A 16,064-nucleotide genomic window follows, 5' to 3' on the forward strand; every position below is an offset into this window, starting at 1 on the left:
GTGCTTTCCTGGCCTCATCCTGGTCCTGGCCCTGCCCAAGGGCACGTGTGTATGAGTCGTGGGTGGGGCAGGACTTAGATCCCCAAGTCTCAGACTTTGATATTCTAGTTCAATAAGCCTGGAGTAGGGACTGGGATGCTGTATATTTTCACAGAATTCCGGTGGACTGATTGCAGATTCCGTGCGGTTTCCCGGTACCCCGCCTTTGCTCGGGCTGTCCCCCCTACCTGGACCTTCTTCTCCTTCCATTTCTTTCTTTCTTTTTTTTTCTCTCCTTCCATTTCTATCAAGTACCGAATATCTAGCAACGTTTACCATCGATTGCAAATACTGTCCCTTTTATCAAGCAGAGGTCCCAACAGCCAGAGTATCAAACTGCGCCCCCTAAGAGACCCGGAACACTTTATATCCCTTAGCACTCACATTTTGTTCCATCTTGTTTGTGGACATACCTTCTAGAAAGAGCATATTCCCTTCCTTTTTAAAAAATTTTAAAAAGATTTTATTTATTCATGAGAGGCAGAGACACGCGCAGAGGGAGAAGCAGGCTCCATGCAGGGAGCCCCAGGCGGGACTCGAGCCCGGGACCCCAAGACCACGCCCTGGGCCCAAGGCAGACACTCAGCCACGGGGCCCCCCAGGGATCCCCAATATAGTCCCTTCCTTAGGAGGCCACAGTGGAGATGTGGGCCTGCCCCATCCACTCTGGTAAGTGGCGTTGGGGTAGGCCAAGGGGCTATTCTCGGAGTCTTCTCAGGCTGCTCAAGTCCTAACCCAACAAGCGCCGGTGTGCGCCTTGCACATCTCGATGCCCAAGGAGCAGGGGACAGCTCTCCTGCTGGAAGGCGACAGTCTCATTTCCTGCGGCCTTGCCAGACGCCCCCAAATACTGAACAATGACCCTCGTCTAAATGCTTATGCAGAGACAGGACTTGCATCCTTCCGTGTGACGTCTACTCGTCTACTCTGGGCATCGTCTTGCTTGAACTTTCCCCAGATCCTCCCGCCTCTCCGCAGGGCCCGCAGCACCGCTCCCGTTGGGGGTGCAGGCCCACCTGGAGGCCTCGGGGGCCTTTCGGGGACCACCATCCTTGTCACCATTTTACCCATGAAGAGAGCCGGGGCTTGAAGATCCGCCGACTTCCCAGGTCACAAGGTCGCGGAGCAACTGAGGCAGGCCTCGGAGATTCCAAACCCGACTGATGTGACCCCCAGGCCGATCCGCACCCCGTCGCCCCAGTTGTGCGGCCCTTGAGCCCACCCGCCCGTGCGGGGCAGGGGCAGACAGGTCCCGACCCTCTAGGACCGCGGCTCCCCCCACGGCGCAGGCTCCGGGCGCCCTCCCCGTGTGCTCGGGGACCCAGGGGCGCACCCGCTTCTACTCGGCCTGGAGGGGGCGGCGGGGCGGGGGGGTGAGGGGGGCGGCGCGCCGGGCCGGGGCGCCGGGCAAGGTCCAGGGGGTGGGAGGGGCGCTGGGCAGGGGCGCGGGGGGCGCCGGGTGGGGGCGCTGGGCAGGGGCGCGGGGGGCGCGGGGGCGCCGGGTGGGGGCACGGGGGTCGCGGAGGCGCCGGGCGGGGTCGAGGGGATCGGAGGGGCGCCGGGCGGGGGCGCAGGGGTCGCGGGGGCGCCGGGCGGGGTCGCGGGGTTGCGAGGGGCGCTGGGCAGGGGCGCGGGGGTCGCGGGGCGCCGGGCGGGATCGAGAGGGTCGGAGGGGCTCCGGGCGGGGTCGCGGGGGTCGCGGGGGCGCCGGGCGGGGGTCGCGGTTGGGGGGGGCGGCCCGGCGGGGGCGCCGGGCGGGGTCGAGGGGGTCGCGGGGCGCCGGGCGGGGGCGCGGCTGTGCGGAGCGCGGGGAGGAGCCGGAGCGGGCGCCGGCGGCGGGCGGAGGGGGAGGCGCGAGCGCGGAGGGAGCGGGGAGCGGGGAGCGGGGAGCGGGGAGCGCGGGGGGGGCCGGCACAGTCGCGGCGGAGCGCGGAGCCATCTCCCGCCCGCCCGCCCGCCCGCCCGGCAGCCCCGCCGCCCAGCCCCGCCGCCCAGCCCCGCCGCCCAGCCCCGCTCCGCCGCCGCCGCCGGGCTCGGGAGGATGGAGGGCTCCCGGGAGACGTCGCCGTCCTCCACCAACTCCTCGGACGAGCTCAGCTCAGCCCTGCAGCTGTCCAAGGGCATGTCCATCTTCCTCGACGTGAGTACGGGCGGCGCAGTGGGGTCGGGGGCCGCCGCGCTCCCCGGGGGGTCCCCTCGCGCTCCCCGGGGCCCCCCGCGCTCCCCTCTCCCCGCGCCCCCCCTGCGCTCCCCTCTCCCCGGGGACCCCCTGCGCTCCCCGGGGCCTCCCTGCGCTCCACTCTCTCCGGGGCGCCCCTGCGCTCCCCTCTCCCCGCGCCCCCCCCCTGCGCTCTCCTCTCACCGCGCCCCTCTGCGCTCCCCGGAGCCCCCCTGCGCTCCCCTCTCCCCGTGCCCCCTGCGCTCTCCTCTCCTCGCGCCCACCCTGCGCTCCCCTCTCCCCGGGGCCCCCCGCGCTCCCCTCTCCCCGTGCCCCCTGCGCTCTCCTCTCCTCGCGCCCACCCTGCGCTCCCCTCTCCCCGCGCACCCCTGCGCTCCCCGGGGCCCCCCGCGCTCCCCTCTCCCCGTGCCCCCTGCGCTCTCCTCTCCTCGCGCCCACCCTGCGCTCCCCTCTCCCCGCGCACCCCTGCGCTCCCCGGGGCCCCCCGCGCTCCCCTCTCCCCGTGCCCCCTGCGCTCTCCTCTCCCCGCGCCCCCCCTGCGCTCCCCTCTCCCCGGGGCCCCCCGCGCTCCCCTCTCCCCGTGCCCCCTGCGCTCTCCTCTCCTCGCGCCCACCCTGCGCTCCCCTCTCCCCGCGCACCCCTGCGCTCCCCGGGGCCCCCCGCGCTTCCCTCTCCCCGCGCCCCCCCTGCGCTCCCCTCTCCCCGCGCCCCCCTCTCCCCTCTCCCCGGGGCCCCCCTGCGCTCCCCCGGGCCCTACTGCTCTCCCCTCTCCCCGCGCCCCCCTGCGCTCCCCGGGGCCCCCCTGCGCTCCCCGGGCCCCCCCGTCCCCCGTTGCCCGCGCCGCTGCGGGGGGCCACCTGCCGCTCAGTCGCCGGGATCCGGGGTCCGGCACCTGCGGCTCCGGGCGGGGCGGCCCCGGGAGACCCGCCGAAGTCGGCTTCTGGGGCGGCGTGGCCTGGGCGCCGGGTCGTGACCGCGGTCCGCCTCCCCCCGGTCGCCGAGCACCCTCAAGGCGCCGACGGACGGACGGACGGAGGGACGGACGGAGCTCCCGGGACGCCCCTTTGCTTCTCTTCTCCTTCCCGGTGATCCTCCTCCTGCCTCCCTCCGTCGCGCCTCCCCGAGACCCCCCAAGTTTCCCTGCCTGCTCCTCGGTCCTGCATTCTCACTGCTCTTCCCTTGGGGCTCCCCCCGCCCCGCACCCCCTTCGGGACTAAGTCCCTTCATTTTTCTGATAATGCTGATCGGTTTTTTTTTTTTTTTTTTCTCATTCTTGACTGCCCTTTTTTTTTTTTTTTTTTCTCTCCTACTTTTCTGCCCCCACGCTGGGGTTATTACCTTTACAGCAATTTATATCTCCATTTTGCTTTCCTGCCCCTTTTCTGCTGTTTCTGTACTTTATTCTTTTCCCGGCCCGGCTCTTTCCTCCGCTGTGGGAGGAGGGTTCCATCCCTGTGGCCTGCGGGCCTCAGCCGCTCCCGTCACACCCCTGCTGTCCCCTGGAGGTAGTTGCTGGCCCTGTGGGCCCAGTTCTGGCCACTTCTCATCTAGGCGTGATAGAAAATTGGCTCGAGGCGTGGAGGATGCCCTGTGCCCTCTCCTCTACCCTCCCCTGAGAGCGTTTCTTATTAAAAATCCAGCTGTACGTGAAATTAAAATACATTCATTTGTGGAGAGATGAAAATGTGAGGAAGCCCGTTTACTAGTATCCTCGTGGGGAAGCAGATGTCATGAAGAGAAGAGGGATGGGGTGAGGGGCCCTCCCAAGTTGATTTTGAACGGATTAGCTCGGCTTTTCTTTCTTTCTTTTCTTTTTTTTTAAGATTTTATTTATTTATTCATGAGACACACACAGAGAGAGAGAGAGAGAGAGAGAGAGAGGGGCAGAGACCCAGGCCGAGGGAGAAGCAGGCTCCATGGGGGGAGCCCAGTGTGGGACTGGATCCTGGGTCTGCAGGGTCAGGCCCAGGCCGAAGGCAGACGCTCAACCACCGCGCCACCCGGGCTGCCCTAGCTGGGTTTTTTTAAATTGGGATAGAAAACCGTATTAATAAGAACATCTGGTCTAAGGCAGATGTGTCTCCCGGCAGCGTCCTCCCCTCATCACCGTGCTGTTCCAGTTGGGGATCCAGGCGTTCTCCGGCTGGCCCTCTTCCCACCCAAACAGTCTGATTCCCATTCCTTCTCTCAGTAGGAGTGAGTACCTTATTTTTCCTGAGCACTTCTCCCTGCTTGGTTCTGGTCAATCGGATGGTGTTTTGGTGCTGGTGGTTTGACTGGCTATGCTGTTATTTCTTTTAAATCCTGCTGTTCAGGGCCAAAAAGCCCTTGAGGAAATGGAGCTGGGAGAGGGAGGCACATAGCACACGTGAGAAAGGAATCTTCAGCCAGTAGCATCAGGGTCCCAGAAAGTCACGTCTGTTATGAGGTCAGTGGCTAAACTGCCCTGAAGTTGGTTCAGAGCCGGCAAGAGGCTCCTCCATTCATTCTGGCCTGGTCTTCGCTCTGTCCCCCAAGGATATCAAGTGCTCCTCTGTGACTTTCCCAAAGCAGTTAACAACTCCTGGAGATGCCATAGAGATGAATGGACTGAGCTTATAAATGAAGGTCAGCCTCCTCGGCACCCACGCTAATGTAGCCCAACTGTTCAAACTGCTGTTAAAAAAGAAAAGAGGAAATTAAAATCTTACTTATTATTGTATAGACACGATTGTTCTTAAGCTCTGTCAATAAACAGCATCAGGTCCCTGTCCTGAAGGAACACGTACTCTATGAATAGGATACCCTCGCCTTCTTCTATTTCTAGAATTTAAAAATAAAAATACAAAACCGATTTCACATGAGAAGTGTTGACATGCTTGTTCGCCAGTAAATTTTAGTGTCTATAGAAAAAAAAAGTGCCACTGGATTTTATCTCAAATAGAAAAGATTTTGTTTATACTTTTCTTTGAGATATTTTGTGAAAAATCTAGCACTCTGGCGAAATTTGTGACACGAGAAAGGATTTGTTACTTGGGGATTTTTGCATTATTCATTTCTGGATCATACTGCTTTTAGCAAAAATAAAATGTGATATATAAATACCTAATTTATTTGATTTGTTTTAATATATTCTAGTAGCACTGCTAAAAATGATTGCTTTTTGAATTCTGTTCAGATTATAGCAAGTAGGTCATAGGTAACCCCCTTTTTCAAAGAGGTACAGGGATGAAACCCAGACTAATTTCCAAATTTGAGGAAAACTTCGACTTCCAGTGTGTGTATATTCCAGTGTCACTGTAGTAATCAGTCCTCTGAGAAATGATTGGAACCGGTCTTGAAGATGCCGTTGATGACATGACCGGGCATGTCCAGCTGGGAAGACACTAGCCATAGATCAGATAATCAGAGAGAGATTGACCCTAACTATTGGCTTCTGCTCCATTTGCCAATATGTCCAAATCAGGAGGTTGTATTAAGTGAGAGTTCATAGGGTATGAAAACTGAGAAGAAAAAGCCAACGTGCCGTGTAAGTATGCTCTGTGGATTGCTACATCTCTGTCCCCTACCCAGTGCCGACATCACAGTAGCCAAATCCACAAATCAATACAGACACTGTCCCATTAGGAGTGTGATTTATAGTCTTTTCTATCAAAAAAAAAAAAAAATGACAGTTCATCTTGAATATTCTCGAATGCCCACTGGGGGGGCTTAGGAAACCCAGGGCGGGCCCCAGGGCTTGCACAGCACTGGGCCCACTGCCGCCCGTGGGAGGGGGACTGCACTGCGTGTCGTGTCGTGAGCAGCAACGTGGAAGGACCAGGAGGGTGGCGGTTCTTTTCTTTCTTGCCACCTGTATCCTGTCTTTGCAGGTTATTTCTTTCCAGATACCAGAAGAAAGTCTGCAATTTAGAGTACTAGTCTGTAGAGCGTGTGGTCCCTCTTTTGGGTCTTTACGTTGATCAGCTCTGCTGCTGTGCCAAGGGAGAAAAGCCAACCTTCGGTCAGCCCCCGAGGCATGATACACGTGCAGTGAATTAGGTACCACCTCACCACGTGGTGCCACCGTCTTCTCCCAAACAGTTTTGCTTTGTAGCTGGAAGTGGCCCCTTCCTCATTTTAGTAGAGGCAGACGCGGGGCCTGGAAAGTTCTGGAGGGGATAGAGGTGACTTTACTCTTGCTCTTGCCTCCTTTCCCCCAACCCGTCATGCATACCCGTGAACACCGAACACCATGCACGATGCCTGGGCGCTCAGGGACTTGGTGACAACGAGTCACAGTTCTGCTTTGCCAACGATACTGCATTGCAAAGTCCCCCGCGCAGCTACGCATCCTCACCTGTGCAGGAGGTGAGCCGGACAGAGGGCTTCGACATTGTTCAGTCGGGAGGATGGCAGTTAACCCCCTCGCTTGTCTACCCTGAGTGGCCAGACAGACGGCACTCCCCTAGGTTTCGAAACCTGAGAAATTAAGAGAAACTCAGCTTTAATGTTAGCATGATTTATTTATTTATTTAATCTATTTTTTATTGGTGTTCAATTTGCCAACATATAGAATAATTCCCAGTGCTCGTCCCATCTAGCGCCCCCCTCCGTGCCCGTCACCCAGTCACCCCTACCCCCTGCCCACCTCCCTTTCCACCACCCCTAGTTCGTTTCCCAGAGTTAGGAGTCTCTTATATGTTTTAAACTGTCGGCTCACATCAGCCCTATTCCAGGCAAGAGTGAGAAGATAAAAATGTTCGTGCTGGTTTACCTTCCCTCCAGGCCTCCTCACTGCTCCCCCCCACCCTGCGGCCCATCTCCTGGCAACTGGTGGAGCAGAACTACCACCCCCCCTCCAGGCCCAGGCCACACCCCCTGGTCTGCCCAGCGGGTCTTCCCTTCTGGGTGCCACTCGGCGATCTGAGGAGCACCAGCTGCCTTGGCCTCTCTCCTGGCCTCTCGGAGGCCATCTCAGCTCATTACTTAATTTTAACCAGGTACAGGGTAGGAAGCACTTAGCAAACATTAGTTCAATAGTGACTGTCCGTTTCTTAGGCCTCGGTGATAGCATTTGCATTTTTAACAGCCGCCTTGGATGACTTCAGGTGCAAAATGAGGAATTTCAATGAAGGCCACCAGAGAGTCGCTTTGGGGGGTAAGGGGTGCTGCTGGATCATTCTTAAGTTGTTGCAGAAACAGCATAACCTGTGCGTTCTAGCCATGGTATCTGTGTCCATTTACTCTCCATCCTGTGGTCTTAACGTGTAGGATTAGGCAGTCCGGAGGGCTGTGGAGGCCTGACGTTATGAACTCAGTCCGCACCTGCAGGACCTTTTTTATTAGTCTGTGGGCTCAGAGGCAAAATTTGCAGCAGAGCCAGTTCTGTTCATATTTAATTACAAAGAACTGTCTTAATAAAGAAAGTTATTGTCTTAATGTCATCACTAAGGGGCTGAATGTTGTTTAAGACAGTTCTTTATGAAATGATGGAAGCCGGGGATCCGAGTCTCTGGTGTGTGGTTATTCCCATTCTAGTTACTCATAAGGACACACTAGCTCTTGAAATAGAATCTGAGGGTATATTAAAGGTAAGACTCAGGCTGTGTCTCATGTCTCCCTGACACTCCGCTGGGGCTTCACAGTTTCAGAGGAGAGGAGGACACTGGTCCTGGTGGAGAGATGGGAGTCCCAGAACCCCCACTAGAAATTACCTCTGTGGAGTTAAAAAGGATTTGTGTCTCATTCAGCCTTAAGCATAGAAGCTCTTACAGCTGAGAGCAGTTTTCTTGCAATAATGGAATAAATTTAGTTGATAAAGGGGACCAACTTCTTAGGCACACAAGTCGGGATGATGCATATCTGTTGTCGGAAATTTTTCCTAGGTGAGATTTTTAGTAATATTAGTACCTGATAATAAATGCATTGTAATGATGTTCAGATTTAACCATCCTTCATCTTCGTGAAGTCAACAGAAGGAAAGGGGGTAATGTTTATACAGTAGAAAGCAGTAGAGCTTTGGTAGTGAGAACTATCGCTCACGTTTCAAGCTGCCCACCAAGAAGCGATGACCTAAATTTAAGAGTAGCTGTGGTTACTTAACGTATACGGCTCAGAAAAAAATGATCCTCAAGTGCCCCTTTCATGTGATTCAAGGTTATCTTTGCAGTATGATAAAGGGACATTTTCCTTGGTGCTATATACAACATAGCTGTGTGTTATAGTCTCCAGATTTTTTTTTTTTCCCCTGTCAGTATATGGTTATCAGCTGGGGCTAATTTGATTGTCGCTAACAGAAAAAATAATAAACTTTCTTAAGATTTAAAACAACTTATGGGCTTCTGTAATGAAAAGTTGGAGATCGTCTGGTCAGGGTGTCTTGATCAGAAGCTCAGAGAGTGTCATCAGGATCTACTTTCTTCGGTCTCTGGTTGGACGCTGCTTTCTTGAGGGCTGGTTATGTCCGGGTCGTATGCTGTATTACTTTCCTGTGGCTGCTGTAACAGTGTACTGCACACAGGGGCTTAAACAACCAGATTTGCTCTCTCAGTCCTGGAGGCTAGGGGGGTGACGTCAAGGTGCGGGCAAGACGACCTTGCTCCCTCTGAGGCTGTAGGGGAGAGTCTGCTCGATACCTGTCTCCTAGGGACTCAATGGTGGCCAGTCCTTTACACTCCTTGGCTTGCAGCAGCATCACACCAACATCTGCCTACATTATCATGTGGTCTCCCCTGTCTCTGCATCTCCAAATCTCTCTCTTCTTATAAAGTCACCGGTCTTGGGGTATAGGGCCTACCCCCAGTCCAGTAAGATTGTATCGTAATTTGATTACATCTCCAAAGACTACTTTCAAACAAGGTCACCTTCACAGTTACGGGGGGTTAGGACTTCCACATGTGTTTTGAGGCAACACGGTTCAACCCACGATACATACAACCGAGGAAGGGTAGACAGCAGCTTCTTACCTATATCTTCCCAGGTTCCGAGTCAGCAGAGGAAGGGGTGTCTCTCTCTGTGCTCCAGCCTGAGTAATCACTGTGGCTGGAGTGATGGGACACCCTGCTTGCCAGGCCTGAGTGCTCTTCCCAATCCTCGAGCTCATGGGCCCAGAGTAGGAAAAAGACTGGTTGCCCAGAAGAAAATTTTGAAATCCCAAAGATACCTGACTTGATAGCCAGGCAGCTCTTATCCACCAAAGATAATAAAATTAATGCATAGACCTAACGTAAGATATAATGTGGACATGTAAGCTCTATTCATCCATAATCTATTACTTTTTTGTTTCGATTTATTCCCATTTTATTGAGGTATGATTGATGTATATTAAATTGCACATTTTTAAAGTGAAGAGTTGATGGGTTTTTGCATACATATATCCCCGTGAGGCCATCACCGTAATCAAGATAATAAATACACCTACCACTCCAAAAAGTTGTCTCATATCCTTTTCTAATGTGCTCCCTCCTTATTTGTATGCAACGCTTAATCTTTCTTCTGTCACTGTAGATCAGTTTGCATTTTCTAGAATTTTATATAAATGGAATCACGTAGTAGGTACTCTTTTGTGTCTAGGTTTTTACCCAACATCATTACTTAGCGATCCATCCAAGTTATTGTGTGAATCCAGAGCTCATTCCTCCTTATTGCTCAGCAGTATTCACCGTATGGATGTGCCACAGATTTTTTTTTTTGTCCATTCACTTGTTCAAAGATATGTGGGTTGTTTTCAGTTTTTGATTATTCTAAGGAAACCTCTCAACTGGGAAACCTTTATTTAAAATTGGAATTTCTTTCATTTACTAATGGGTGAATTATATGTGAGTGTAATGTTCACTGCAACTGCAAAAATGGTAATAACATTTTTCCTTTATCTTTTTCAGATACTGAGGAGAGCGGATAAAAATGGTAAGACCAAAAAAACTGCACTTTCTATTTATTGATCTCTTACCATTTAGATCACCCTATAAAGCATAGTATGGAAGAGAGAGGAGAACCCAAGAAACTGATGCATAAAGTGTCTGCCTCTGGTACTAATAAGAGTTTTAGGGAAGTTTATGGTTCCGTCTGGATATTCATGAGAAATTGAAAGAGGTACTTACATTTGACAGGAAGATGGAATTTATGCCTTTGAAGTGAGCAGCTGTCATAGCTCTGCCTTTTCCCTTTTATGCTTTAATTTTAAAGTAATAACAGCTTCTATTCATTGAGTGTCTACTGTGTGCCAGGCATTGGGCCAAGTGCTTTGAGTTATTTCTTGGAATTAATAAGATACAGATCTGAGACGTGAACCCCAGGTCTACATGGCTTCAAAATCGAGGGTGTCCAAGCTGGATTTCATGGTGGCCTTGGGGGCCGCTGCTGCACTGTAACAGGTACCTGGAGGTTAAGTTGGTTACCTGGAAGTGTGCGTTGCCGAACTTACCTTCACCCCATGGCTCTTGGCCATCGCTCTCGTATTCGAATTGTATGCGCTGGGACTGATAATCTACAGAGACAGAGAAGTCAGAGAAACTAGAAGAAAAAAAAAAAAAAGTCCTGTCAGTGGAACTACAATTTAAACGATGCCTGCGCTGCATCCAATTATAAGCTGTCATAAGCAGTATCTTTTGACTCTTATCCCACTACAAGTTTTGTTCCATAGAATACCAAATCAGAGCTTATTGAGTTTATTTTGCTGCTGTAGTATGAGTACATAATAGAGCCATATTCTTGACAAGACTTTCTTGACAAATTTAGGGTACCAAGAGTCCTTTCCTTTTCTTGAAATCGGATTTCTTATCTGTGGGGTGGGATTACTGGCAGAGTCCAGATCTGACACTTTAGAAACCTTTGTTGTGCTCTAGTTAGCCCTTAAGCAGCCAGATCGAGAAAAGCTTGATTGGCACTATCTAGCTTTTCCCACAGCAGAAAATATCTTAATCCAAGGAGCATTAAAACACTGTCCCCGATCCTGATAATACTTAACTGTGCCTGCCTCTCAGAATGTTTGCTCAGACTATGTTGCAGGGGTTAATATATTATCGATTCAGGGTTTTGTTTTTTTTTTTCTTGTTTCACCTGAATCACTTGATTAATTTTTAAGACAGATGTAATGATGCAGTCATCCTGTCTTCTCATCTCCCTTGTGGGCCCTGTGCCTGCCATCCAAAGTCAGTGATGTCTGAAACACAGCTGAATAGTCCATATGGCTCCATGCTACCTGCCTCGTACTTCAGCAGCCATTTCTACTTCAGAGATGCCTTTTCTCTCCCTCTACCCAGGCTCCTAGTTTTCTCAGGCTCCACCTTCCTTTCTCTGGACCCCACGGTCCAACTGAGGGTTATCCATACCTTTGTACATAGCATTCTTCTCTCCATCAAAACTTACCTCTTCTGGTGGCCTACGATGATAATCCATAGTCACAGTAAAAAGCACCTGAAGACCCAATTCATGATTTATTGGAGTTGATGAGAACCTCATATGTTTTGCTATGAAGAATGGTCCCTTGGATTGGGGAGCCTTGTGTGGTCCTGGTTATTTTTTTTTTTTACCTGCCTCCTTCCTTCCCACATAGGATACCTCTCGCCTCCTTGCTCCCTGTCCTAATGCTGAGCCCAGTGTGCTGTCAAAGCTACCTGCCCTTCTGCTCCTACTCTCATGGTCTTCACCATGCATCCTCTTCCACCGCTCTCTCGGAAGCACCAGGGCTTCTCTGAGCATCACTCCACCTGTCACACTTCTGTGGTGTCCTTGCTTGGACTCATACCTGCTCCCCCCCCCCCTTTTTTACTCTTAGCCACCCTAAGAACACTTGTGTACTGCTTGCATTGGGGTCAGAAGGCACCTTGTCTGAAAAGCCTTCCCCCTTGGGAGGTCCCCCCCATCTGTGTTCTCTGCACTTTGGTTTGTGCTAATTATTCCCTTTTGTGAGGACAGTAGTTGTTCGCCAGTGACTCTATTTTCTTAAGCCAAACGTGCCTGTCTCGGACAAGCAACTTGTCTTATTAACAGGCACTCTGCTCAGCCAGTACGGGGTGCTCAGTGCATGTTCACTTAGCGAATTAACACTGATTAATGACACTCTCCTCCATTACCCATCTCCCTTCTATCACCTCTTTCCCTTCCCTTCCATTCTGCTTTCCTCTTCTCCCCATTCCCGGTGCAAAGTGGGGGAAGGGCAGAGATAGGTAGGTGCACCTAGCAGCTCTGTGGCTTTGGGTAAGTAACAAACCTCACCCTCAGCTCTCTCACCTACAGACTAGAGATAATAGCATCTGTCTATGTCATGGGGTTATTATGAATAATAAATGATGTGACATATGTAAAATCCCCTGGGGAAGTGCATGGTACATAGTAACAGCTTACACCTGCTTGTTTTGCTGATATTTTTATGATCAATACGATCAGTATCACTACGTAAAGCTTGAGCTGTTTTTGGGGTTGTGATGCCTTGACTATTGGAGACATTTGGTGACATTCCAGTTGTTTCTATTTCAGTGGAGTTTAGTAGGGGAGAAAAGACTATTTAGCATACACGCGGGATTGAAAAAAGGAAAAAAGGATAGTGGATAATCTAACAAAATGAGAAAATACCAGCATTAAAAAAATCCATCTTTCTGAACCATGTGTTCATTCCATTTTGTATTTGCAAATAAGCAGCTGCTACATGTACATGATCTCTGGGTAACAGACCCTCATAAGACAAAATCCCTTATGGACTGCATAATTGGTGATAGAATAATGATGGGAATAAGAGGTGGTAAGCAGCATGACACTTAGCTTACCAGAGTACAGAGTTAGCTTCTGGGATCTATTTGACATGAGAGAAGCTGCTGGAGAAATAGGTGGGGGAAAAATACATGAGAGCAATTAACTGTCATACTTGTGTCTCGGAGAGAATCATTTGTTGTTTTAAAGTCATAGGCTGGGATCCTAGACATCAAGACAGACCTCGAAGTAGAATAGATTAGGGATGTGAGTGTTTTGATCTAAAGAGCCCAGAATCAAACCTAAAAATGCAGAAGCTCTTGAGAAATCTTACGTATATGCAGGTTGAATGAAAAGGGACATGGCACATGGGAATTCGTAAAATTTGCAAAAAAAAATTTAACCTTAGAAAAAGGCAAAATCAAAAGACTCACAGTAAATAACACTGCAGATTGTTTTTGCTGACGTGTGCTTGCTAGGATCTCCCATTCTTGACTAGTAAAGAGGTAGACTGCAAGGGGGGCTCTTTTAATCCCGATGAGTTGACTGATCCCTCAAAGAGATGGTCATAGTTCTCCTCATTGGCCTTTGACCTATTCCAGCATCCTGCGCATTATACGTCTGTGAGGACGGACAATGTGCCTATTTCACACGGCACCAGGGCCACAGTAGTGAGCCTGTCACAACACTCATGCTCAATAATAAATACTTGCACATCTGTTGGTAAGAGGTGCATAACCAACAGTCTGATACTAAAAACTGAAGAAGAAGCATAATCTTCTAGATTAGTGCATCAAACTAAGTATTGATGTTATTTATCTGTTGTTTATTGGTTAATAGTATTAGCTAAATCCCTAAAGGTTCCACCAACAACAGTGTTAGAACTAATGAATGAATTCAGTAAAGTTGTAGTGTGCCAAGGCAATATACAAGAATCTGTTGCATTTTTGCAGACTGACAAGGAACTATCAGAAAGAGAAATTAGGAAAACAATCCCACTTACAGGTGCATCAGAAAGAATGAAATACCTCGAAATATGTTCCGCCAACGTGGTAAAAGCCTTGTACAGATGTACATTGATGGACATTTTAATTGTACATTTTAACGTACAACTTAATTGTACATTAATGAAAGACATTAATGAGAGAAATTGAAGAAGGCACAAATAGAAGGAACGATACTCTGGGCTAATGACTGAGATTTACTATTGTTAAAATGTTTATATTACCCAAAGCAATCTAGAGACTCTGTGTATTCCCTTGCAGAATTTTGGTGGCATTTTTCAGAAATAGAAAAAAAAATATTGAGCAGCTTGGGTGGCTCAGCAGTTTAGCGCAGCCTTCAGCCCAGGGTGTGATCCTGGAGACCCCAGATCGAGTCCCACATCGGGCTCCCTGCATGGAGCCTGCTTCTCCCTCTGCCTGTGTCTCTGCCTCTCTCTCTGTGTGTGTCTCTCATGAATAAATAAATAAAATCTTAAAAAAAAAAAAAGAAAAAATCTTAAAATCGGAACAGAACTACATCTGTCATTCAAAACACTAATACAGGGGCACCTGGGTAGCTCAGTTGGTTAAGTGTCTGAAGCTTGATTTGGGCTCAGGTCATGATCTCAGGGTTGTGAGATTTGAGCTCCACTTTGGGCTCCGTGCCTGGTGCAAAGTCTGCTTGGGATTCTCTCTCTCCTCTCCCTCTGCCCTCCCCCAACTCTCTCACTCTCTCTCTCTCCCCCAAATAAATAAATAAATATGATCTTTAAAAAAAATAAAAAATAAAAATAACACTAATATAAGAACAGTTGATGTTGAGTTTGTGTTTGGGAATGTTTTGAAGACTTCATTGGATCATTATATAACCAATGTTAATAGATTAAGTGACAGTGCTTGGTAAGAGCCTCTCAATGTGGTTGCCCAGGGTTTGGTTTATTCAGTTGACGTGTACGAATGTGACCCCAGGTGGAGGGTGGAACACAGGTTCGGTAAGTGGGAGCGTTTTCCTTGAAGGCAGGGAGACTTTCAGAGTACCACCCAGAGGCCTGTGATTCTCTCTTTCCTGCGTCTTGATAACAAGGCTGTGTTTTGATGTCAGCTACTTGGTCAAGCATCACCTCTGTGGTCGCCCTGACCTTTTAATCAGGGATCCTGGCCCCAAGTAAGGATGAAGAGATTAAAAAAACGGGGCTCTGGAAATCAGAATTATTGGCGTAAGGCGGATTTTTATTTCATAGTTCCTCACTATTTTCTCAAAATATGTTGTGAATGTCAGTGTAACAGAATCAAGTAACTAATCACAGAGCAGTGGGGATCAGATGCAGTGCTATATTCCTGCTTATTCTCAGGCGTATGCAAACTCACAAGCTCCTCAACTACGCACCTACCAGCTTGAAAGTCAGCACACAAAAACACACACACACACACACAAAACACACACACAAAAAAAGAAAAAGAAAGAAAGAAAGAAAGAAAGAAAGAAAGTCAGTCTAGTAAGAGCTATTTGTTTAAAAAAAAAAAAAATCTCATGCCCTCACCAGGACCCTAGAAGTGGCTCATCAGCATTACAATATGTGGGAGTACAGGAGTGCAAGTTCTGACTGTAATCATTTTTTTTTTAACAAAATAAGGAAAAACAACATTTCTATTTCCACAGTATGTTTTTTTTTCTAAAATATAAAGCAGTTTCACTCTCATAAATGTGTTGCTTTTCTGCCAAAAGCAGAAAACTGTGAAAATTCTTATCTTTCCATAGCTGGGCTAATCAGCTGTCATAGAAACAAACAGAATTTCTATTCAGATTACTGAGCCAATGACATGAATGCCATGGGCAGCCAAAGGCTCAGAAGTCAGAGCCTGCAGTTTACAGAGCGCAGTGTCTACTGTAAAATGGTGCCTCTACCATAAGTGCTGTCTGTGATCTAGATTTGTAGGTTAGCGGCCCAGCACCCCCTTCCCTTTCTGTGCCGCAGTGAATCATCTGTACTCACTCCATCTAGACGTGGGAGGCATGTCGCACTACGGTTAAGCTAGGCTTTGCAGTCAGACGGCCTAGGTTCATATCCTGGTTTCTCCTTCTCCGTGATCTGAGCAACTTACTTAGCTTCCTCATCTGTAAAATGGAAAGAAAAACAATGCTTCTCAAAAATGAAGCAAAAGGAACCAATGCCTCTCTCATGGGCATGTTGAGCGATTAAAAGAAATAGTACAGG

The 16,064-nt window shown here is 49.8% G+C and overlaps 1 protein-coding gene and 1 long non-coding RNA gene across 2 annotated transcripts in view; one reads left to right on the plus strand and one right to left on the minus strand.

Annotated features, from left to right (window-relative positions):
* Positions 1–2,023: 2,023 nt before the first annotated feature.
* Positions 2,024–16,064, plus strand: part of NECAB1 (N-terminal EF-hand calcium binding protein 1) — a 185,605-nt gene continuing 171,564 nt past the window's right edge. Inside the window, exons 1-2 of the mRNA XM_038579720.1 lie at positions 2,024–2,179; positions 10,060–10,084. Of these exons, the coding sequence (XP_038435648.1) occupies positions 2,081–2,179; positions 10,060–10,084 (124 nt within the window). The 5' untranslated portion in view covers positions 2,024–2,080. The remainder of the gene's footprint in view (positions 2,180–10,059; positions 10,085–16,064) is intronic.
* On the minus strand, positions 4,198–12,359 carry LOC119866742. The gene is made up of 4 exons (XR_005381223.1): positions 11,546–12,359; positions 10,602–10,690; positions 6,537–6,658; positions 4,198–4,873 (listed from the first exon to the last, which is right to left on the minus strand). It is a non-coding gene; the product is annotated as an uncharacterized LOC119866742 (long non-coding RNA).

Source organism: Canis lupus, chromosome 29 (assembly GCF_011100685.1).
Source record: "Canis lupus familiaris isolate Mischka breed German Shepherd chromosome 29, alternate assembly UU_Cfam_GSD_1.0, whole genome shotgun sequence".
Classification (NCBI taxonomy): domain Eukaryota; kingdom Metazoa; phylum Chordata; class Mammalia; order Carnivora; family Canidae; genus Canis; species Canis lupus.